Source organism: Actinia tenebrosa, unplaced genomic scaffold (assembly GCF_029948245.1).
Source record: "Actinia tenebrosa isolate PJP-AT-01 unplaced genomic scaffold, QUT_ActTen_1.0 PGA_scaffold16__25_contigs__length_10494907, whole genome shotgun sequence".
Lineage (NCBI taxonomy): Eukaryota > Metazoa > Cnidaria > Anthozoa > Actiniaria > Actiniidae > Actinia > Actinia tenebrosa.
In genome coordinates, this window is record NW_028292576.1 from 5270258 (window position 1) to 5295056 (window position 24799).

At 35.9% G+C, this 24799-nt stretch overlaps 1 protein-coding gene across 2 annotated transcripts; it reads right to left on the reverse strand.

Moving 5' to 3' along the window:
- Window positions 1–622: 622 nt before the first annotated feature.
- LOC116307887 (diacylglycerol lipase-alpha) lies at window positions 623–24640 on the reverse strand. 2 transcript variants are annotated; one of them, XM_031718203.2, is made up of 15 exons: window positions 24271–24640; window positions 17587–18189; window positions 17331–17478; window positions 16892–16969; window positions 16449–16724; window positions 15495–15578; window positions 15184–15261; window positions 14542–14622; window positions 13894–14105; window positions 13147–13219; window positions 12131–12333; window positions 11144–11466; window positions 9478–9537; window positions 5366–5437; window positions 2331–2462 (listed from the first exon to the last, which is right to left on the reverse strand). In XM_031718203.2, the coding sequence occupies exons 1-14, from the start codon at window positions 24363–24365 to the stop codon at window positions 5376–5378; spliced, it is 2376 nt and encodes a 791-aa protein (XP_031574063.1). In that variant the 5' UTR covers window positions 24366–24640; the 3' UTR covers window positions 2331–2462; window positions 5366–5375. The 2 variants fall into 2 exon arrangements, with proteins under 2 accessions (XP_031574062.2, XP_031574063.1); XM_031718202.2 differs by lacking the exon at window positions 5366–5437 and having other exon boundaries at window positions 623–2462.
- Window positions 24641–24799: the final 159 nt, after the last annotated feature.

Consider the following 24799-nt stretch of genomic DNA (forward strand, 5'->3'; position numbering starts at 1 on the left):
TTTCTACTGTATGACACCAGAAATCAAGATACGCATACAATCTCCAAGAGTCTCCAAGCTTCTGAATGTTAATAGTCCCCTTCACAGTTCCCTGCGCCATCTTGAAAGGTAGCCATGCCTTTGAATGGAAGCGAGTCGAACGGTGAGCTTGCAGTGATAGAGATATGCGAATAGTTGTCCAAGGTGTTAAAAAAGGTCTCTATCATTGTAAGCTTATCGTTCGTCTCGCTTCGATGCAAAGGCATGGCTACCTTTTAAGATGGCGCAGGGAACTGTGAAGGGGTCTATTGCCCCAACCCATTCAAAACAGATATTACCAGAAGTGACGTCTATTGATAGTAAAACTCAATTGCTCTCATTATCCTGGTTGACATGAAGACGGTACGTCATGTTTTATATCATTTTTTGGCACCTTTACGAGGGTAATAGTAATACCTTCCATTCAAAAAGCGACACGGAAGTACTGGTTATTTCTAGTAACAGTTGGCAATGCATTAAATGGATGACGGCGCATAAGCACTTCGAACAGTGATTCTCCATATCAATAATCACGTGGTACTTCTTAACACGTGTCACAACCGCACAGTAAGCGCGCGTATTAAGAAAACTCATTATTCATATAAACCGTTTGCATATCATCACTTTATTGTTACGCATTTCTTGCGCCTATATACCCAAAACATTTTCTAATAAATAATGATTTAGCAATACATTAATAATATATTAATGATTCATTAAAATACTCCAAGAATTTTGGACCATAATCAAGAGCACGTGAAGTAAGAAAGAAGTTTGGAAACCACCCCCAGTGAATCTTAAAGATTAAAAGCAATCCAAAACCATGCGTAAAACAACTGCTAATGAGCGAGATTATCTCAAGTGAAATGTTTCTTAAAACGGCTAAAAAACAATACATTTTTAAAACAAGGATTTAGCTAAAATAAACTCAATAAAGTCTGTTTGGGACTTTGGGAAAATTCAGCTTGCCTAGTAAAGAAATATTTAAAGTATGCTGGCAGCTTCGATCTCAAAATCGCCAATAACTACTTAATTTATCCTAAATTTAGTGCTCTTCTGCTCATCGCTTGCCAGCGAAACTTTGCATTTTGAAAGATTACATATCTCCCAATTTTGTGCCAAACTTTTGGCTGATTTTGTCAAAAGGTTTACGAGATAATGAATCGTATAATTCCATATATCGCTACTTTGACTCCTTATTTCTAAGTCCCAAACAAGTAAAAACACCACAGGTATCCCAAGCCAAATGGCGTTTTACCTCACGTGCTCCTGGTTTCATAGTCAAACTATCAATCATAATAAAGTCTCTAGCATACCATTTTCTAGCTCATGGGTACTGGGTTCGAGTACTGAAACATCCGGGATATCAGAACAAGAACAAGAATACCGAAGCAAGTTGGTTGTCTCATCACCGTCCCAGTAAATAGCACGGCGTTTGCTCCTATTCCTGTTCCCTTTTCCTTGACGGATAACAACATTTTGTTGTCCTGTCGAGTTTGATAACCCATTTTTCAGCCCACGATTGATTTCTGTAGTATTAACAAGGCTGTAGCTTTTCTGTTCGATTTGAAGTTGTTTTTTAGAGAAATTATTTACATCCATTTTGTCGTCGGATAAAACCCGAGACGGCTTATTCAAAGTGTAAGATTTAGTGGAATTCTGTGGTTGTTTTGTATAGTTATTTCGCGAAGATTGAATTTCCTTGAATCCATTACACAAGGTGAGACAAGATCGGTCTTGCAGGTAAGTGACAGTGGTTGAATGCGACTTGTAAGGGTTTCCTGTAGCATTGACAGCAAGTGGGTTAGCATTATCAACAAAATCTTGGCATTCAATCGAGCTGGACCCTTGAGCGTGAGTAAAACCATTAGGATACGAAATCGATTCCTTGTAAGGAGACAAGGTTGGAGAAAGAGAATAAAGACCATACGAGTACGATGCACAATCAACCATGACATATTCAAACGTTCTGGGAGGCTTTGGAGGTGCTATTGAACAGGGTGACTGTACACTGTTATTACTACTAATAGAGGTGTTATAATCAGAGGATTTCCATTCCCTTGACCGCTCGGTTTCATACGTCCGAGGAGGTTTGGGAGGAGGAGCAGAGAAAGCAGAATGAGACGTAGGAATACTAGGTATCGAGAAAAACTGCTCATTCAAATGTTCGTGAATAGTTGGAGTAGTAGATAAGGACTTGACGGCAATCGGAGAAAGTGCCTCGCATCTTGAGCGAGAAGAATTCAGAGAGTCAATACTTTGTTCAACAACTGGTAGGTGAAACTCCTTCCATGTTGAAGAGATCCGTGAAGAGGATGCACTGTCTTCGAGGTCGGAACCATCTAATGAGCTTTCTGGCCTTGCTAAGGGAACCTTGAACGAGTCCTGACTGTCGGTATTGTGTGCGCTTGCTGCAGATATATTCTTCTTAATTTTGTGTATTTCTGAGAATAAAGTTATGTTAGTTTAGTTTTAAAAGCCTAGAGGTTGATATTAATCGTGTTTAAAGGTAGCTGAGTGTAAGAAGATAAGCTTTATACTAATTCATTAAGATTCCATGCACGAAAAGGGAGTGTAAAACTAGCACATTATGGACAATGTAGACAAAATTCAAAAACTGTTCTCGGGTTTAAAAAGGGTAAAATTCTGAAGCTAAGACCGAAGAGTGTTCTGGGTAAACGGGACTAATGCGAATATTATGCATATTGAAGTTTTACAGCTGTGGAATATAGATTCAAATTACCAAACAAAGTATTTTGTCTTCACTCTTCATGCGCGTGTTTGTAGAGCAGTTTTCGTATGACTGTGAAAAGCTCAATGCCGTAAGTGTGACGTGCCGTGACCGTGGTACTTTCTCGAATTTTAATTGGCTGATTTTTTTCACGCGCAATGTGGTTGGTCTGGCAGTGCCGTGATCTTGGCGTGACCGTGTCCGCGCCGTGTTTATGCCGTGTTCTGGGTATTTGATTGGATGGAGAGTAAATTCTCGTGCAATGTGATTGGTCTGGCGTATCTCTTGCCGTGTCACGGCCGCGTTCGTGCTGCGAATTTTTCACAGTCATACGAAAACTGCACTATGCAAACTCTATCCAAACGCCCTGATACTGACTACCCAGAATTCCCCTCGGTCTTAGCTTCCCTGCTTTAATCTTTTCAACCCGACAACGCAAATGAAGTACAATAATTAGATAACAACGAAACAATTCCAAATCAAGTAAACCAGATAAACGAGATGTATAAAGAGAATATTATTTCATATTTTTCCAAAACGACAAAGGAAAAAGACTGAAAGAAGGTATTGGAGCAATCTGCCTGACTTGAGAAGTTTTATAGATTAATGATGTTAAGCCAAAGGCCGCTGCATCATGCATTTCTAAAGGTGATACTATGAGAGTGAAGTTGAATATCCATGTGTCTTTTTATATGCAACCTCTAAACTAAGAAATGACGCTCTAATGAATGACACGTGGTCTGTAATGGGAAGACACTGAATCGATACCAATAAGGTTTATTGGTTCTTGCTAGTTGATGTGTAATATTTTCCCATTTTAGAGCCTTAACAAGCCTAGACAACTTCGGTCAATAGAACTATTTGCTTTGAGCGTAGTCCCATTTCAGACCACGTTTTTTCTCTTGGATGTAAGTTCCTATGCAAACACGCTTCCGTTGATCAAAGAGAGTGGAACCTGTATTAAGCGAACACAATCAGAAACTAGACTGGTGTCAGTGGATATAGGTTTTTAACTGTTAATATATAGCAAGTAAGAAATATGTGCTATGACAGTATGCGAGAGGTTATCAGGAAAGGTTATGGAAGATGAGATGAGAATTCTTATATTTTTAAACTTAGGAATTGAATTAACATTTTTATTGGCTTAGATTTGTATATTTAGCCGTTAGATTAAATCAAAAAAATACATTTATATGGTTTTCTTAAAGTTCTGAATCATAATGAAAATAAAATTATTAATAAGTTATATTATTAGCGATTTGTTATATTCTAATGTTTATCTATAAGCCTATTGTTTAAAGCCGAGAATTACATTGAGAAAATTAGTAGTTGCTAACGAGTTTTTGAGGGTTTTTATTTAGGTTAATAAAAGGTCAGAAAATCCTATTTTAAGCATGGCAAAATACAAATAGGTCTGGAATACGCTTGGAGATATTTTAAAACAAAATTTTTTTGGAGATTAGTTACAATTTTTAGTTGGAAAGATTGTAAGACCCGTTTCGTCACATCATGCATTGTTCGCCGTAGTACATGCTCTCCGCACCCAAACACACACGCAGAAAAAGCTGTGCTATTAATAAATTACATGTGACGCCATATCCACCATCTTTATTTATTGGTTTAATGGATTTTATTTGATTTTTCTTCGTTATATCAACCAAAAATGGAGGCAAGGCTAGAGAAAAACGTTTGCGCATGCGTGCGTTTGAACATACTTCCCCAAGAATTCGAAAACATTTTAATGAAAAAATAAATGTTCGTTTTCTCCGAATATACCGCAGACAGTTCTTTAGTATGTTTTAGTGAGACCAAGATACAGAATTAATAAAGAAAATTAGCGTTAATTAGCCTTAAGTTTTAAGAACTGACTTGCAAATTTGCATATTTTTACAAAATCAGGAAGTCGTTGTCGACTAATTTGCATACATACATTGAGCATGCGCAGATGTTCTTCACTCATGTTTAGGGCGGATTCTTACAACACATATAGGCCTTTTCTGAGTTTGAAAAGCAGGATGCATTGTGATCTGGCACGAGTGAAAAACGTCTGCGCATGCTCTGAATCCGTATGCAAATTACTCAAAACATATGTAAATTTGACTTCCAAACATGCCTGATAAATTGGACTTCACAAAATGCCAAAACTTAGTGTCCATGCTTGAAACTTAAGGCTAATTCTTTCATATTGTGTTTGTTGATACAGTGTCTTGGTCTGACAAAAGTATACTCGCGAATTTTTTTGTATACTCGGAGAAAACAAACATATATTTTCTCACTCAAACTCTTCAAAATTCTTAGAAAACGTGCATGCGCAAACGTTTTTCCCTGGTGTCTTGTGATCTAGCTTCGGTACAAACAACACCATATAAGGCAAGATGCTTGTACCCAAGCTAGACCACAATGCACCATGTTCGCTATCTCAGAAAAGGTCTAAGGCAGACCACTTTCGTGACTTCCCCATTCATGCAAAAAACATACGATACTTTAATAATATCTTATTGTTTTATAGAGAATTAGCGCTGTTTGTTGCAATTTTCTTAGGATTCAATCTGTTTAAATCTGTTTTAAATTTTTTCCGAATCAAAAGGAGATTTTAGTAGTTTAGTTGTTTCCTACCTGAAATGAACTACACGTTGATTTCATAGCTGTTGGTGTTGCTTTCGACATCAGAACGACGCGCGTCCATATCTAATGCGTACCCCAAAGGGAACACAAGTACAACATGTAAGACAGTTATGCTAATTAGGAACGAGTTCATCGCGTCCCTTCGTTAAATCAGCTTTTATGAATAGATTAGAAACACCACTACATTTACTAGATCTATACACCTATTTTTAAAGACGTTGTAGGTCCGAGATTTGAAATCTGAAATCACAGACCGAGTAACATGCTGCAAAATATAATACAGTAAAACCCCGGGTATAAGAACCTCAAATTTAAGAACCTGTCAGGCTGCATGTCAAGCACCCTTCACATAAGAACCATTTCAGGCTGAAGTTTTAAAGTAGGTTCTTAGTTTCCAAATATAAAGTCAATCTGTGCATAACTTAACACTATACTGTATTTTGTATGATTTACGTGCTTTTAATATTTGTACTCTACTATATTCCATGTAGCTAGCATGAAAATGTGTGAATTATTTAATGTATAAAATGCCAATACAAGTACTCTTTTTCTTACCAAAAATTAAGAACCCATTTAAGAACCTAGATAGCCTGATTTCAAGTTAAGCGCCATTAATATAAGAACCCCTTCAGGCTGACTTGGAAAAATCTAGGTTCTTATACGCGGGGCTTTACTGTACCTTCAAAGCCAAACAACGTAGTATGTTTTTAGATTGTAATATGAAGCACGACCTTTGAGTTAGGAATGTGATTTTTTGTAATTTAGCCAGGAAATATAAAAGTACAAAAATTTCCATTTCAGATCTCCAACCGTCAACCTTTATTGAAACAGGTGTGTGGCATACACCTAATTGAAAAAAAGTTGTCGGGTTCAAAAAAAGGTTATATCATCAAAGCTAAGACCGAAGGGGAGCATGGGAAAACAAACAATTATGCTAATTTCATGCATATTGCAGTTTTCCCTTCCTTTGCACATTTTATGCATCATGGCTTTGGCATGTTGTTTATCTAGGTCGACCGACTTTGCTCTACTGTGCATTTTTACATGTCTATATGCAAATATAATACACATTTCGGAGTACCCAAAATCCTTTTTGGTCTTAGCTTCGATGATATGACCTTCTCGAACCCGACTACGTTTTTTCAATTAGGTGTATACTACTTAAGCAATATCAAACTCGCGCGCGTGTCTCTGTACTTTATACACGCTGGGGGCTACAGAGCACGAGAGAGGCAAGCTAAGGAACGAGTTTTATAAAATATTTCCAAACGATTTTGCGCAAGCGCCTCTCTGTCGTCTAATATAAACACGGTAGCCAGCCAATCAGCGCGCGCGTTGTTTCAATTTCTTTTATAAATGTATATATATACTGTGACCGTATATACACTGAATGGTTTTGGGTGACAAACTATGGAATATTTTTATAGTAAAGAGCTTTTAAGTGTATGATTGTTTCATGTAGAGGTTAAATCACTGGGATAGTATGTGCCATGAGAAAGTATTGTATAAGTATTTCATTTCACCCTACTGAGGCCACAATGCCTGATGGGAAGGAACAATGGAATGCTGCCGAAAATGCGGCTGTCCTGCATTCTGATTGGCTATATTTCGGTGTAAATATATATCATTCAGAAGTTGAGAAAACAGCCCCACAATTCACTTCGATGACAACTCGACCCAGTTTTTATCTGATAATACATGTAGAAGTAGGAAAAATACCACGTGTATTCAAGTACAGCTAGGTAACCAACATTTAGCATGGGATAGCTGTGGCGTTATATTACAGCTGATAATGGTTATATTTAAAGATTTAGTTTTAATTAAAACATACCTATTGTGCTTTAAGAGAACGGCTGGTATTTTATGGTAAATGTATTAGTTAAGATTACACTTTATTGTTAGTTTATCATTCTTGGACCCCACGGATTCATTTTACATGTGTTACGCTCTTAGACTCTTTAGTATGGCACCGATAACACGTGACATGTAGCCATTTAGAAGCAATGATAAAGGGTTTCCTTGGCAACGGGAAACAAACTTAAAACGGCATAAATAGATCATATTCAACGAGTTTAAATATCATCCTTAGCAAAGGCAAGGTCACGGTAAAGGGAAACAGATTCAAGGGGAGCAACCAGCCAATCAATAGTGAGGGTTTCTATTGCACACAAAAACAAGGAATGGGCTACCTGTGTCAACCACATGTGGTTTGTTATTCCCCATTACCAAGTACCTCCATCATTGAGCTCCAAGTTATGTGAAGTTTAAAGTTAATGTTTATCTTTACAAGTGGATCATCGTTCACTGTTTATCTATGAATTAGTGGGTATAAATCACTGTATTAGTAATGCGATGCAAGCGGCAAATGGTTAAAGAAACAGTCGCCTCCTTCGCAGATATTTGAGCGGGAACACTGAGGATAGCTAATGATCGGAGTACCTCTCCCTACCTCCCTCCCTTCCTTCTTTCTCTCCTCGGCGAAGAATCCCAGAATTTAAACTACATGAATCTTCGTCCCAGAACATTACAGACAGAATTGAATGCAGACAAGGGTGAAAAAATCCAGAACCGATTTTAAAGGAGCACTTGGATGAAAATCACTAAAAATTTGAAATGACTTGAAACTTGTTTAAACTTATCTATATGGCCCAGATCGTAGCCAAGCAACATGTTTCCTTCACAGTCAAAAGTGGGGGGGGATTAACAATTTTATTCAGCGTCTAAATTGTGAGTAAATGACGTCATTTACTCAACCTTTTCGCTTTTAACTCAAAATATCTCAACAGCGAGTGGCTCCCAGGCTAAAATTTCCGCTAATCTGATTTTCATAATCATAATTGAGTCATATTATCCTCAAATACTTCAATTATTCGGACTTTCAAACGTCGGGGCGTTTTCATCCAAGCGCGCCTTATGTAGTTTTACACACACACACACAAACAAAAAGGAAGAGGAAGAGGAAGAAGAAAAAAAAAAACCACAATAAGAAAATGAATAATAAGAAAACAAATCAACAAAAAAGAAAAAAAATCAGTCCACGATTACCATTGAAAACAAATGTTAGCAGAAAGTGCTCGGCAAATCCTATTGTCACCCGACATCTCAAATACCTTTAGGTATCAATTAATATGTCATGTTCAATTAATTGTGTTTGTCAGCACATTGCGACAACCAAAGGCTTGCAAATACATTTTAGTGCTCCGATCAAACATTCGGAATACCATTTTAGTGCTCCGATCAAACATTCGGAATACCATTGAAGTGCTACGATCAAATATTCGGAAATCCATTTTAGTGCTACGATCAAACATTCGGAATACCATTGAAGTGCTACCGATCAAACATTCGGAAATCCATTTTAGTGCTACGATCAAACATTCGGAATACCATTGAAGTGCTACCATCAAACATTGGGAATAACATTCATTTAATGCTAAGATCAACATTCAGAGTGGCATTTAATTGCTACGAGTAAAATTTTGAAATACCATTTGTGTGAAAGTTTGAAAACATTGTTGTAAGTGCACTGAATAAAGCCCGTCAAATGTTTTTCTTAGAACTTCAACCATTTAAGTGCTGCATACGATGAAAGGCTCGAAATACGATTTCAAATAGTGCTTACAGTGTTACATAAAGGTCAAGAATTGACAAACCATTACGGCACTTGAATAGAATCGCAAGCAAACTCCATTTTAGAACAGCAAATGAAAATAAGAGTTTTGGAGATCCATTAAAGAAAATGGTATTCCAAAAATGCGTACCGGAGGTCGCGATGAACAGATCGAGTTATCGCAGTACGAATGGTGAACTTGAAAACATTTTCGATACATCTTATGGCTCACTTCTGAGCCACTTTGTAAGTTCGAATCGACTATTTAGATGGACAAGTAGTGTAGGGGTTTACATATCATAAGTTTAGCCGATGTCAGACCACAACATGATCCAAACTACTTCCAAAAAAAATCACATCGTAACATGCTCTTATTAAAATCGGAGTCTGCTCTTGGTTAAACGAATGTGAAATTGTTTTCTAAAACAATCAAGAGCATTGAAACGAGCTCTTTAATGTATTTAATGTATTTAATGATCTAAGAGTGACTTACCGATAGTGATAGAGTCCCGTGAATCGGCTTGGCTGCTTAGATTCTTGCTCGTAGCTCCCGCTGAAGATGGTGAAATAGAACATTTGCGTTTATACAGGTATCTTAATACCATCATGGTGGAATTGTTTTCAGTCAAACCAACTGATGGGATACTTTAAAGGGTAATACTACCGTGAACAGCTCTTAAGGGTGCAGTAGTATTAACAATGAAAGCCCAGATATGATGGAAATGTTAGTATTTCGATCTTAGGTAGAACAGGATCTGTCACTAATGCTTGATAATCTGATTTGTGCGATGTTAACCTTGGATTGAACTTTGATGTCACGTACGATTAAGGGTGCAGAAGTATTCAATGAGAGCCCAGATATGATGAAAATGTAAGTAATTTTAGACTCGGGTAGAACAAGATCTGTCAGTACTGTTTGACAATCTGATTACTGATGTCACGCACGTATTATAAAAACACGACAAATTTTCCTTTCAAGGACATGGACATTGGGGAGTGTAGTGTTTTAGTGTCATCCATACTAGACTGCAAAGCATATATCCGTGAAATAATACTAATAAGTACAAAATAGCATCAATGAAACAATTGGAGACAAAAGAATAGTCCTGTTCATTGCTATTTAGTTTTTTAGCTATTTCACGGATACATGGTTTAGCACACTAATAAAACTTTTCAATGGCACAAAAGCACAAGTTTCCAGAATGAAGGAGAAAAAACGTAGTACACCAAGAGTTACTCCTTCACCTATCATTCACCGAGTATTTTACGATAGAAGGAATGGAAAGAAGTGTCATAAACAAAATGTATCAGTCACTAAACTATTAATAGTCGACTGTCCACCGATTATTTCCCGAATAATTATCGATTTTCATGTTGGTAGAATGGAAAGGGCGCTGTTGCAAATGACAAACCATGTAATCAATATTAATAGCCGAATTTTCACCGATCATTTCCCGAGTATTTCTCGATTTTTACGCGGAATGGAAGGGGCTGTCTTAAATGACAAACCATGCAATCAATATTAATAGCCGAATGTTCAGCGATCATTTCCCGAGTATTTCTCGATTTTTACGCGGAATGGAAGGGGCTGTCTTAAATGACAAACCATGTAATCAATATTAATAGCCGAATGTTCAGCGATCATTTCCCGAGTATTTCTCGATTTTTACGCGGAATGGAAGGGGGCTGTCGTAAATGACAAACCATCAAATCGCTACTAATAATCGATTTTTATGCGGATTTTTATCCGTGAAATCAACTCTATTAATAGACGCCTGTTCACTGATCATTTCCCGAGTTCAGTTTGATGTGAAGTGGGGGAATTCTAGCAGATGTCAAACCGTCGAATCACTAATACCAATAGGGTACTTAAGCTGCAGGACGGCAACTTTACTCAATAAGCATCCCCGTTTTGGAGTGAAATGACGTCTTTTGGGAGCGCTTTACTTATAACGCAAATCCGCAAAGATAAGCTTTTAGAGTAGCCGTTCTCTTTAGTACGTAAAAATAGGACATTTACTTTCAGCATAAGACGGCAATGATGCACAGTATTTCGTACATTCCAACGAGTATCTATTGAATAGCGCAATTAGTGCTATTGTATGGTTGCCGTCGTCGTCGTCGTTGCCGTCCTGCAGCTTAAGGTCCCTAATACTAACCTGATTGCTCAACTGGAAAACTAGGTACTTCAATGGTATACTGTTCCACATCAGACCGATACGAGATGCTATCCTGTGAGTACGAATCTCTTGGCCTACAGTACCAGTCATTACTGGGTACCTCCAGGGCAAGTGGGCGTGGCGAGTGAGGTGCATTCATTACAGCTTCTTCTTGTTCTTTACTTGGTAAGCACTTATTGAGGGCTTCTAGTACAAAGTCTGGCATGTGGTCCTTCCACATTAAGCCTGATATCTTGATGGACTGGAATTCTTCAAGACCCGCCCACACAGGTTCGTACATTGTCTCGGTTTCGCCACAGCCGCTGGACAAAGAAGTACATTAATATTTTATTGAAAGGAAATTCTTTTCAATAAAGAGCAATAATGGCAAAAAGCGCCAAAAACTAGACTTTCGTATGAGTTTTGATCCCTTTTTTCGTTTTGGGTTAACACTCAAAACCTTTTTTAAACAGTTAGAAACTGATGTACTATGATAAAATGCTTGTTTGAAACGGTGTTTTCAATTGTACAAAGATGTTTTGTTGCATTTGTGTTAGAATGCTGCTTTATCAGGCTTTTTTATAGAAAATGTATGGGAAATAAGCAAATGAAGGCCTAAACCTCATTTTCGAATAAAATTTTTGCTTTGGGTTAACACTTTGATTCCACTTTCATCGGTCATCTCCACTCCCAAACATGTTAAACTTTCTGAATAACAAGATTTTAGCCTTGTACAACAGCCTTTCTTCAAGAGAATAGTTCTTGGCGCTCACTGCTTGAATACGAAAAGAATTCTCTCTTAATATGATTATGACGTCTGGAAGGAACAACATACCAGGGGCAGAAGAGAAGAGTGGTCGTGCTGGACAAGTCTTCAAAACATGCAGGATACGGTCCGGGGGGTTTATATTAAAACCTACTACAAACATCACCCATACCCCCCCCCCCCCCCCTCCTTATTATCCCAGGTTGTCATTGGTTACTTACCGACTGACAGAACAAGTCTTGACAACATGCAGGATACGGCCAGGGGGGTAAAACCTCATTGAATTAGAATGGGTTATTTCTGGAATCTCGATGTTTTCTATCTCAGAATCCAATTCATCTCGTTGACCATCAAACTTGACACATTTGCAGCCGTAGCAGCAGACAAAGGCACAGCGACATGCACAGCCACGGAGAATCCTCCACTAGAAAAATATACACAAAGAAACATAACTGATGTTATTATTTGCTTTTGAAAAAGAATCTAAACAAATCTGCTAGAAATCTTCGCTCGTCTTCTCACTTGTTGCTGTCTCAGTCAAAATCTTATAATCTCCAGTCATATGGTCTACGTTCTTTCTCAGTTGTTTTTTTATTAGTTTTTAGATATTAGTTTTAGATCATTAGTTTCTTTTTTAGATATTAACAATTTAGAATTGTAAATAGATATAGTTGTTAAATAGTATATATCTTTTTTTTTTTTTTTAATCTTTTTATCATGAATATATTGTTAGTCCCATGAGAAGCGCATTTGGGCATATTGGAAAATGCGCTATATAAATAAAATTATTATTATTATTATTATTGTTATTATTATTAATATTAATATTATTATTATTATTTTGGCGCCAAAATGCTCTACTGACTTAAAGAAAGAAAGAAAGTAAAGTGCCTTAGAATTAATTATTGCACAACATCCCCAACTTAATTTTTTCGAATTCGTATAATACCGCTGTGTTCCTTGACTACAGATTCATTTACGCAGGGTTTGGCCTCATTTTGAAATATTCAACCAACGGTTAAGTAATACTTAACTTCGACAATACAAACACTTTGAAATTGCACACTCGAACACAGGAATATACTGTGCAGAAACGAGGCTGACCCCGTGAGAATGAATCTGTAGTTAAGAAACACAGTGTGGCGTTTAATGAATTCGTCAAGAAAATTTCATGTACTAGGGAATCAGCATTCTCTTTCAGCTGTGAGGGAAGCAAAGAACATAGCATTGAGCATACCTTGGACATTCTGGATTTGGATATCATCGTCATGATGTTATTGCGCAAGTCTTCTAGTGTGAACAGACTCAACCTGTCAAATAAAGATCAGATGCCCTTTTAACTTGCGAAATAAAAATATATTAAAGATACACTTGGTATCCAACATTGATAACATTTTTCATAGCAAAGCAACAATGAAAGGCCCTTTTCCAATCACGTTTTTGCCTATTTTACGATATCTTCTTCTAAATTCCACGTTATGAATAACCAGAACATGTCAGGAGATAAGTCTTTGATGTCAACAATGGTTTTAAGAATATCAATTCTCAAATATATCGCAAAAGTTAAAATACCGCGCGTTAAAATACAACTGCGTAATGTTATGGTGTAAGCTGTGGGAGATGAACCAATCAGAGTGCGCGTTATACTATAACTGTGTTATGTTATGGTGTAAGCTGTGGGATGATAAACCAATCAGAGTGCGCGTTATAATACAAATGTTTAATGTTATGGTGTAGGCTGTGGGATGATAAACCAATCAGAGTGCGCGTTATAATACAACTGTGTAATGTTATGGTGTAGACTGTGGGATAATGAACCAATCAGAGTGCGCGTTATAATACAACTCTGTAATGTTATGGTGTAGGTTGTGGGATGATGAACCAATGAGTGCATGTGTTACAATACGACTGTTATGTTATGGTGTAGACTGTGCGCTGATAAACCAATCAGAGTGCGCGTCATAACGCACTATTGTCTACGTACCGTGGTATCATATCCTTGCCAACAACAACAGAAATAACAAACTCTCTTGCATATTTAGCAGCAGAAAGGCTAAGGTTGGCTCCAGGAGGAGAGTAGGCATAGCAGAACAGGTCAGGATAGCGAGGACGTAAAAGGAAAGCTAAGATAGCCGCTGTACCAGCACCAAGCGAGTGACCCAACAGAATAAGACGGTAATTCTGAGTACCGCAGTCCTGTCATGAGGTAGAAATGTGAACACACCGTTTGTATACACAATACACAACTGAGATGTAAATGTAAAAAAACACAACACCTTGTGCTTTATAATATCAAATTTTGAAGCAATATCGTGAATTCAGATGTTTTTTTTTATTTAAACATATTGACTCTCTGTGTTCTCTCCAAGAGCTACACAGTTAACAGTTTCTGGAATTTTAGGAAATAGAAATAAATAAATAAATAAATAAATAAGTTTAACATATTAACAAGAAAAAAGACCACACATATATAGAAAAAGATGTTGGTAGATGTGACGCCATTTCGGCGGACCCCAGATACCTACGCGCCAGTAGATTTAGCTAAGGATGGGTGATCTTATGAAAATGGGTATCCATCCAATTCCCCTCGTTTTTTTTCAATATCTATTTTGCCTAATGACTGCACTCTTACCGGGTCAGCGTTGAAAGCTTTCTGTAGAATGCCTCCATTGATCAGTTTGTTCTCAATATACATAGCACATCGTACCATGCCCTGTGTTTGTTCAGAAAATGATAAAATTATGATGAATGCCGTAATTGAAAAGCTCTTTTCGATTTAAATAGTTCTCTACATGAATTATAGTTATGGGTTGTGTGCCCTCCAATGGGATCACATCTCGCAAATTCGTGAAGGACGACCCGCCGGTGGATTTCACTTCACACGCACTGCCACTACATACACTATTTACAACACACACTACTCAACTCACATGTTGATTTTTTTGGCCACTGCCTCGTGTTAGTCTGTCCTTAACACCACAGGAAGTCCACTTGCAGTACTCAATCCATAACAAAACAATTCCGAACAGAAAGTCCATTTTTTATCTTCTAATTCGACACGCGCAGTCTCATCCACTCAATTCTTTTCTCGCAATCTAAGCAAAATGCCTTAGCAATCACAAAACCAGCACAAAAGCCGTATGTGACTAAAATCAATATAAATGTTTTATTTCATAAACATTTGACTTTCAAGACGCCTATTTTTACTATTACTTTTATGAAGTATAACCATGATTATAGCCACAATGACGTAATATCAGGAGAGCGTTATTACCTTATGACCAAACCAAGAAGGATCACCTCCCTCCACAGGAATCCTTTCTGGTTCAACTGTAAAATCTGTCAAGATGTCCTAACAAAATACAAATAATAAAACATACTGATCATTACCCAGGTAATTATGGAAAATAGCTCGCGCTCATTCGTCGAGAACTTCGGACTATTTCTTGGTATAGGTGCACAGATAAGTCTTTAGTCAGAGGTATTTTAATGAAAGAGATAAGGGACTATTGGGAAAATACTTTTGGCATAATACTTAAACGAGGAGCGCAGGAAGTACGGTACAAAAATGTGTCGTTAACTAACCTGTAAAGACAGAGTTCCCCTGATAACTACCACAACAGACTTCTTAACATGATCGAGAGCCACATAAAATGGAGACTTGTACATCTGCAAGGAACAACATGACAATGCACTTGTTACTTTATTTCCAGTTTTGCAGGACACTAGTTTAACCAGGTGTTTATTATTATATATATTTTATATAGTAATAGTATATTATGCATTGGAATACCTTGTTGCAGAAACATTTATTTTCTAATTAAACAACTGTTCAATTTGTTTCAAGTTTTTTTTCCTTTTCGATTTTTTGTTTTTTGTTTTTTGTTTGTTTGTTGTTGTTTTTTTTTTGTTTTTTGTTGTTTTGTTTTTTTTGTTTTTTTTTTTTGTTTTGTTTTGTTTTTTGACTTGATCCATTAGCTATCATTAGAATCATCAGTGGCGTAGCGTTAGTTAACTAACCACTAGACTCTTTGGTTCTTTGGTTTGATTCCTGGACTCGGCATCACATGCATGATGCATGTGAGTAAAGAAAGCTTGTTATCTCTCTCCGTTTATTTGAGACATTTCCTCCCTCCAAAATAACTAAAATGCTAAAACTCCAATTTGATCTGTGAGTTAGCAATGCCCTGTGACTTAGATCAGCTCACAAGTCGTTTCATGATTTGATCTGTGGGTTAGCCACACCCTGACTTAGCTATATGCCCTGACTTTCCAGGGACAGATCCAGGATTTTGTTCAGAGAGGGGTGCTACGCACAATGTTAACCCAAGGAGGGGTGCACCCCTTAGAATCAAAGGCAAAAAACAAAATTGGTTATCTTCGAAGTAGGAGCACAAAGTGTTAGCAGGGAGGGGTGTGCACCCCCACATCCCTCCCCTGGATCCGCCCCTGCTTTCATCAGCCCAAGGTTGTTTCGGGGCTCAATAAAATTAGAGTTTTTTTATTAACTTTGTTATCCAATAAATAAGCAATACTCACAGAATTATGGTAACTGCAATAAACAACATCTGAGTTATGAACCTCAGCAATTCTTTTTAGAGCAGAGAAATGACATCGACAGCAGTTGTCTTCCTCCACCAGAACAGACTTGTTGATTCTCTTGTCAAGTGATCGGCAGCAGTAACAACACCTAAAGCTTGCCATTAGTTTACAACATCCACAAGCGACGTGGCTTTTCATGTAAATAGGCCATCCGTATGCTGCCAAGGCATAGTTCATGTAATAAGCAATGTCCTTGTACTGAAGAAGCTCCTCCTAAGCAGAGTACAACAGGTCACACATTAGTATAATGTAATAATTGAATAAAGAGTTTTGAAGACTGTGATTGGCCGAATGCTTGTGCATTGATTTTGAGTTTTGCTTTTTTCATTTAGAACTGGTGTTCATTATGACACAGGGTCACGTGATATAGAAGTATTTACCTTACGATCAAGCCTTAGAGTCTGTGCATTGTTGGTTCGTTGATACCTCAGAGAAGACTTTTTTAAAGGCACACCATCCTTTAATCATAGTCAAAAGAAAATTAGTTTTTGTATATTAGGCAGGGAGGGGTTTGTGGTGTTAATTCATATAATTATCATATTTCCTAATATTTAATTTATATTTTTTCTTTGGGGTTTCTTTGAGGGTTGGTTGGTATATTTCATAGTAAATGGGTTGGGTTCGGGCTACAAAATTGTTTTAAATTGTTTAAATGATTTTTATTTTCAAATTTTTTGCTAATTATCTAATGATTAATTCACATTTTCAAGTCTGAGCCCCTCGATCTGATAAGTACCATTAACCACAGAATCTCCTAGGTCCATAGCACAACATTATATTAATACAAAAAATATTTGACACTGTTATTAATTGACTTACAGTAGTCATTTCCTGGATCCGTCGCTCTTCAAGAGCTCTTTCTAGTTCAAGCTTTTCTTGAAATTTCTGATGCCGTCTTAATAGCACTAGACCTGAAGCAAAGTCTGAAGGAACTACATCTAGATCATGAAAGTATTCTGATAAGGTCCTGAAATAATAAACATTCCATAAGTTAATGGGTTTTTTTGTATCATCTTTTCTCCCTTTCTGAGTTCCATAAACAGATTGCATCAGTGGTGTAGGTTTACAGACTTACCTTCCAATAAATACATAGACATTCTCATCACCCTGTACTTCACCTCTGCAACAGAAAGCATACCGAAAGCATCCCTGCCAGCGTCGCTCATACTTCTGAGTGATATGTAACTTATACTTATGGGAGCCATCGACAGAATCCACACAGTAACCAGCATTTTGTGCTCGCTGCATTTCAAACCAAGTTTCTCCAGCAGTATCAAATGTACAGAAGATAATAACCGCAACAATAAATAAGAACATCCAACTGAATACAACCACTGCTTTAGCAATGTATATTTCAACAGTCATTTTACATGAGTTGGCATCCAGCCATATCCATTTTATGCCGACTGACAACCATGCTAATTCTATAATTGATAACACAAGACGCACATATAGTAGAGAAGGGATAAGACTTCTTGGTTCAGTGTCCATTATCGATCCCTTCCCACTCATCCATGCAATTGATACTTCCATGATATTTGTTGCAAAGAGTAAAGCTAGATATCCACCAATGTAATAGTCTACAGTTTGTTGGCATATGTGTTGGTCTTTAGTATTGGACCAGTGATCGTGATGCATTCCATGGTGGATACCAAGAGATACTGCAAGGATTATCATCCTGGAAAGGCAATACAGAAACTATACATTAGTTCCTAATTTTAATTTAATTTAATTTAATTCCTAGACATAGGGTTATCACTTCACAGTGCTGCTCTTGCGGGGGCGGATCCAGGGGAGGGGTGCAGGGGAGGGGTGCAGGGGGTGTGCACCCCTCCCTGGTTACACTTTGTGCTCCTACTTCAAAGATAACCAATTTTGTTTTTTGACTTTGATTCTAAGGGGTGCACCCCTCCCTGGGTTAACATTGTGAGCAGCACCCCTCCTTGAACAAAATCCTGGATCCACCCTGTCTTGGAGTGGATTTTGTAAGTCTTAGAGTGAAACATCCTACATTTGTTATTTTGGAATATAGTTTCTTGGTTTTGCATTACACAAAAAGTGTTAGTATAGTTCAGTCCTTTGAGAATACTGTACGTGTGATGAGCAAAAATCAAAGGGAAACAAAGACTCCTAATTTCCTGTAATCTATTCCCATCTTTTGAAGCTCAAACTCCCGATAGTGTGATTCTTTTCATATTTCCCTTAAAGGTTCGAGTTATTAATGAGGATCCTACTGTATATTAAAAGTTATTTATTTTTTCACTATTCATAGTCACTTTGAATATGTAAATTATGTCCCAGAGGAATTGTTAATATGTATTCTCACGGACTTTATACTAATACAAAAAGGAAAAGATGCCATGAATTAATCACTCTCATTAAACCACCGACGAAGAAGTGCATGTTTTTTGACCCACCGACCTGCCCATGAGCAAGCCGGGTTGATCCACATTCTGTCCCATTTATTGCTCTCCGGCCAGGATTTGTTCCAGGCCAGAGCTCCCTTTACACTATTCAGTCACTCTGGTATATGGGAAAAATGGAAATAGGATTTAAAATGGGAAATCATTATTTTTACCATTTTCAGGCAGGATCTATATATATTATATGTATGCATACAAGTTAATTTATTCCATCACTTCCCTATTGAAATTCAGTCACTCAGGGCTTTCTGACAGATAATATAAAGTACTGTTTAATTAGAATAAGTGTTACAGGTTCATATTTTTTACCAGATACAAATGTCAGTAAAATGACATATTCAATTTATTGCCCTGCACATCTGCCAACTGATATTGAAAATAGCAATTATACTAACTATAGGTTAGAAGTAATATATCATTAATCATGGCTTTTACCAAGATGGATCCTTTAAAGGTTATTAAATAAAAATTGATATATTGAATGATGGAATAACACATCAAAGCAATTATTAAAGGGAGAGCGTGATAATAGTCCAAGATTTTTAAAACTGTTTAACAGTAAGGTGAGTATTATAGTTTTTAAGATTTTTAAATAAGCCAGTGACATCATCTTCACTGAACACCAAACATCACTCTTTGCATACTAATTACATAATAAGTACAGAACTACACTTTTGAGTTTAACATACATGTTTGGGCAGTGACCTCTGCCATCATCAGTGGATGTAAGACTAATTAGTGGCAAGCTATAAATATGAGAATCGAGAACAATAGAATTAACATAAAAGTCAGAGCATGCAACCCTACACGGAGAGCTTAAGGTTAACATGCTTGATACATAATAGTTTTCTTAATTTCTTTACTCAAAGTTAAGATTAGGGATTGTAAACCAATGATTCCTTGCTTTATTATAAGGCCTAATTACAGCAACTGCAAAACTGAGGTGTCAATTAAGCCTGTGAAAAATAACTAGCGAAAAATAGAAACATTTCCACCATTGTGTTATAAATTCTATAAGTTAGCATTGGTCAGTAACAGTTCATTTATAACAAAATATTCTGCCAAAACGAAATGCACATAGTTATTCTTTAAGAAATCCAAGAGCATTTAGCCTTTTTGAATGTAAGACCCAACGTTTGAAAGATAGTTTTTTTACCTTATGCTATAAGTAAATGGGATGCCTCCCTTTAGCAATATTTTAGTGTTCTCAATTTACCTTTTAATTTCAATTTTTATAATCTTTATTTATATCATAAATTTAAGTTTTTCAATTTTATATTTCTATTTGAATAAAGTTAAGCATTATTATTGTTATTATTATCATAAAACTCATTAGCTTTGTGTTATTGTTATTCATACAACCTCTTTATTAACAACGCAATTTTTTTTCATTTGGTGACCTGGAAATCTATAGTTTCAAGAGGATAAGTGACACCTCAGGAACTACGTCTGATTCGACTTCTTCCTGTTCAGTGAAGCTTTAATTAGCTTGTAAAAAATAGTACTGATAGTAAGAGGAGGTAGAGGGCGCACCTTCAAGTGCATTAAGCATGAGCCCTTGTTTCGGAAGAATTGGGCAACGACTCCCCGCATTATCAAAGTAAAACAAATTACCTTTACCTTTTTTTTACCTCAGTTTAGCAAATTTCCTTTATTCTGATTGGCTAACATTAATTTTCTCTAAGATCAGAGAGCAGAGTGTGTGAGTGATGTTTATGGAATGTCTTTTGTGTAAGCTGAAGGAAATAAAGCCTCCAAAAGTGGACAAAACCTGCCTTTATTACAGGATGCTGTTTCATAATGTTTTTTGTAATGTAAAATTTTCAATTCAATATTGTTCTGTTTATTTATGACTTCAATTTACCAGGACTCACATTGATATCAGCAATACTAAAACGGTATTGCTGAAACAGCAAATTACCTGTTCAAATACAGGTAAACGTTAATATATTTGCGCTAGCCCCGGTTTTCATGAAAAAGCATTGATTTTGATGGTGAGTTCCTGGAAGGCTTCCTGAAGAGAGGCCTTCTCTGACTTTAAGCTCGCTTGGTTTATTTACAAACAACAGCATATAAAACATAACATAGAAGAAATAATATGTACTTCCAGAAATTACCTATACACCCCCCCACCCCCCCCCCCAGACAGACAGACAGACAGACAGACAGAGCCCCCTAAAAGAGTAATTTCCAAGGGACATGTTATGGATTATTACTCGAACTACACAATATAAATTATACTTCATGCAAAAAGGCCTTTGAAGCAATTTCTCTATCTATTAGTCAAACATATTTTATTTATCAAGGCATAGGTTCAAAAATGTCATTTTTTATCGATCGATAATTCTGACATTTTGCCAATTTTTTTTTTTTTTATTTTGACTAGATTTAGTACTTTTCAAGTGTTTCTTTTTGACCTGACAAAATATTTATGTGGAAACTTTTTAATGATATCCTTGATGTATTGTCTAAATTATGCCAGGAACGTCCTTCGAGCTAAGTGTAAGTGTATAAATAATCAAAGACTTGGAGATAATCTAATCATACAAAAATTCTGCAAAAACTAATGGTACTTTCCATCAATTTCTATCTGTAGATCTAGAACACCTGTTAAATCTGTTTACTGTAGATACAGCAGCGTGAGGCAAACAGCTTTGGTTTGATGTTACTCATATGGAGCTCATATGTGGTGACTGGGATTCGAACCCCTGACCTCAGAAGTGAGAGGCAAGTGTTTTACCACCCATGCCATTCTGACTCCCCTAATATGTTGTAATGGCAAGACATAACAGTCTAGCTATTGGAATATTTGGTATAATTATATCAATAATATTTAATGTTCAATTTAACAAATTTTTTAAAAATCTTCCTATGTTATATATGGAAAATGATATATTTTCAAATAGCCTTAAAATTGAAACAATCTGTTAGAAAACTGACAAGTCTTTTAATCCAACAAGTCTTGCAGATCAAATTATTATTAATGAAAAAATCATAAAATATTATGCAAGCTAATTAGTTTGAACATCTTAAAACTAAAGTGTATCTCACATGAATATTTTTTATCCTGTCTATAAAGCCCTATTTTTCAAGTACACTACAAGTACATGATTGTAAAATAGTACTCATGTTAATTACTGGAAGAAATAATTTTGAAATAAAGGTTTAAAGAAATGTTATTTCAACAACTGAGAAGTTAATTGTCAGATGTGGTATTCTGATATTTTACTGACATAATACAAAAACCTATGATATCGCCTTGAAAGCTCTCTTTTTCAAGAACAATTAGTATCACACAATGTAAAACACTACTCTTGTTAATTATTGGAAAGCATAATGCTAAAAAAAGGTGTTAAAAAAATATGTTATTTTTACAACTGCAAAGTTTTTTTAAATATGTGATCTTCTAATCATTTATCATACAAAAATTTTTATGCATAATAAAGCTGTAGCCATCTGTTTTTACAGCAATTGTAATAACTGAAGAAAAAGAGTAAAATTATATGAAATTCTTTAAAGTCTTTGAAAAATATCACAGACATGCTAAATAACAATTCAATACAGTAGCTAACTCATTTTTTTAAAAACAAGATTTCTTCTAACACCTGGTATCTGAGGACTTGCTCAAAGAGATCTTTCAGCATGATAAACCATACTTAAGGCATACTTGACGTGGTAAGAATAAATGTTTTCAAAAATGAAACAATATTTTGAGAAAGAGGATATCAATAAAATAATATAATAAATTAAGGGATTATACTATGAGGGCACTGACCAAAACATAAAAACAAGTTTTTCCCCAATTTTTTTAAGATGCATACTGTTTCAAAACAGTAGAATGTTCATCCATGTTCAAGTGTTGCAGTCCTCACTGTAAGTTGAGGTAGGATTCAATAGAGTGCGAACAATATATCCATGAAACACTTATTACTAAATTGTTCAAAATAGTGCTAGTTAATTACAAAAGAAAACAATAGATTCAGCATAAAATAGTGTAAGTTAGTATTACTAATATTTCACGGATATATATTGTTTGCACTCTAACAGTAATTAGCTTTTAACACAAGCATATATGGGTATAGAAAATGCATTATATAATAAAATAATTAAACTAATACTATATTACAGTGAGGACACTAAAAATATGAACATTTCTGAATTTTTTCGGGTTATCAATACCCAGCAGTAAACATTCTTAGGTATTAAACCCTCTAAAATGTAGCATTGAATTCAAATTATATTACAGCTATATTACTAGCTTTATATACAGTACATAGACTAAGCATCCATAATTCAATATTTTTAGCACCTATAACACCAAAACAAAGAATCACTAGTTATGACCAGAACACTCCAGTTTTTAAGTACAATACATCTTTGACGCCCAATACTGTATTCATTACATAAACGCTTTGACAAAACTAAAAGAACTAAACAAAGAATTTAACCGCACACAAACTTGTAGTCAAAACCAAAGCCTGCAGTATGAACTGTATATATTTAACTGTCTGCCAACAATCCAATCATTTATAATTATTCATATAAATCTTAATTATGATGCAGAGAAAAATAATGTATCCTTTGGCTCTATGATAGAAAAGTATTTCACCCCCCGGTCTTACAGCTGTAATGCTATACACCAGTATTTCTGCAAAAGGAGTTTTTAACAATGAATTTTCAAGTAACCACAGAGACTGTGAAGTCTTAAATATTTGATGTGCCAAGCTTTGCATGCATATAGCTTACATTTACAGATGAAATAAAGAAAAAAACTGTTCAATAACCTACATCCCATAGGCTAAAATCATAGCGAGAAAGCTTCTTCTATTTAAGTTTTGAGATAAAATTTCATCCGTGAATGGGAAAAGAAATGAAATATACACAGATAGCGGAGATATTATGCTAAAAGTAAAACCATATGTTCAACATATTAGATGCAGAATGAGAAATGATTCAAATTCTGTAAAAAGCGATGGGCAAAAATAAATATAACAGAAGAAGTATAATTTGGTAAATCTTTTCTAAGGCTTCAGATGAACTTGTAAACATCTAAGAAAAATTACCAAACGATCGAGTGAGTATTTTTCTTGAAATTGAAAAATTTAGTCAATTGTTTTTTTAGCTTTTTGTGAAAGAATAATAAGAATATTTTACGATGTTAAATTGACAGAACAGTACATAAAATACGGCAAAAGTAAATTTCATTAAAACATTTATCGGGAAATTCATAGTCGAATGATAATAATAATCGAGTCATTCGCTATAAATGAAGACAATACTAAAAGTTAAGTTTGTTGGTGTACAAAAATTAAATTAATACTACTGTTCTTACTCACCAAATTCCGCGTACCACAAAAGCAATAGAAAAAGGAATAACGAAATCATCACTGGCTACCATCCATCGTCTTCTAAATACGACTATTCCTGGCATTATTTCGTCTTCCTGACTTGAGTAAAATAATTCTACACGTGAAAAGAAAATATAAGCCTTTAAAGGTTGGTTGTCGGCCTAATAAGTTATCAAATTCAAACAAGATCTCTCCACATCTTCATAGTTTATCCATAATTGAGAAGGCCAGTAACTTCGATTATTGAAATAATTATTGAAGCACATTCAGGAATACTTGGACAGAAGGAAATGGGGAAATTCAGAGGAAAATTAATGCCAAAAATGGTCGAATTTATAAACAATCTGTCAGTGCATCACAACACCATATTACGCGCTTACTCAGCTTGATTAACCGCTGGGCATCCCGAAAAAATCCTGCGGGATTCTTATCCACTTTTCATTTCATTTTCCCTTCCTTTCTAGGCTCATGAAAAGAACGAAAGCATCTTCCGAAAATTAGAAAAATACTAAAATCT

What these genes read in the sequence shown, in the direction of transcription:
- LOC116307887 (XM_031718202.2), bottom strand. Translation starts at nt 24,365, where the DNA reads ATGCCAGGAATAGTCGTATTTAGAAGACGATGGATGGTAGCCAGTGAT. An exon ending in CTCTAAGGCTTGATCGTAAG is followed by an intron (nt 16,725 to 16,891) that starts GTAAATACTTCT and finishes TACTCTGCTTAG; the next exon opens with GAGGAGCTTCTTCAGTACAA. An exon ending in GGCAAGGATATGATACCACG is followed by an intron (nt 13,220 to 13,893) that starts GTACGTAGACAA and finishes TTTATTTGACAG; the next exon opens with GTTGAGTCTGTTCACACTAG.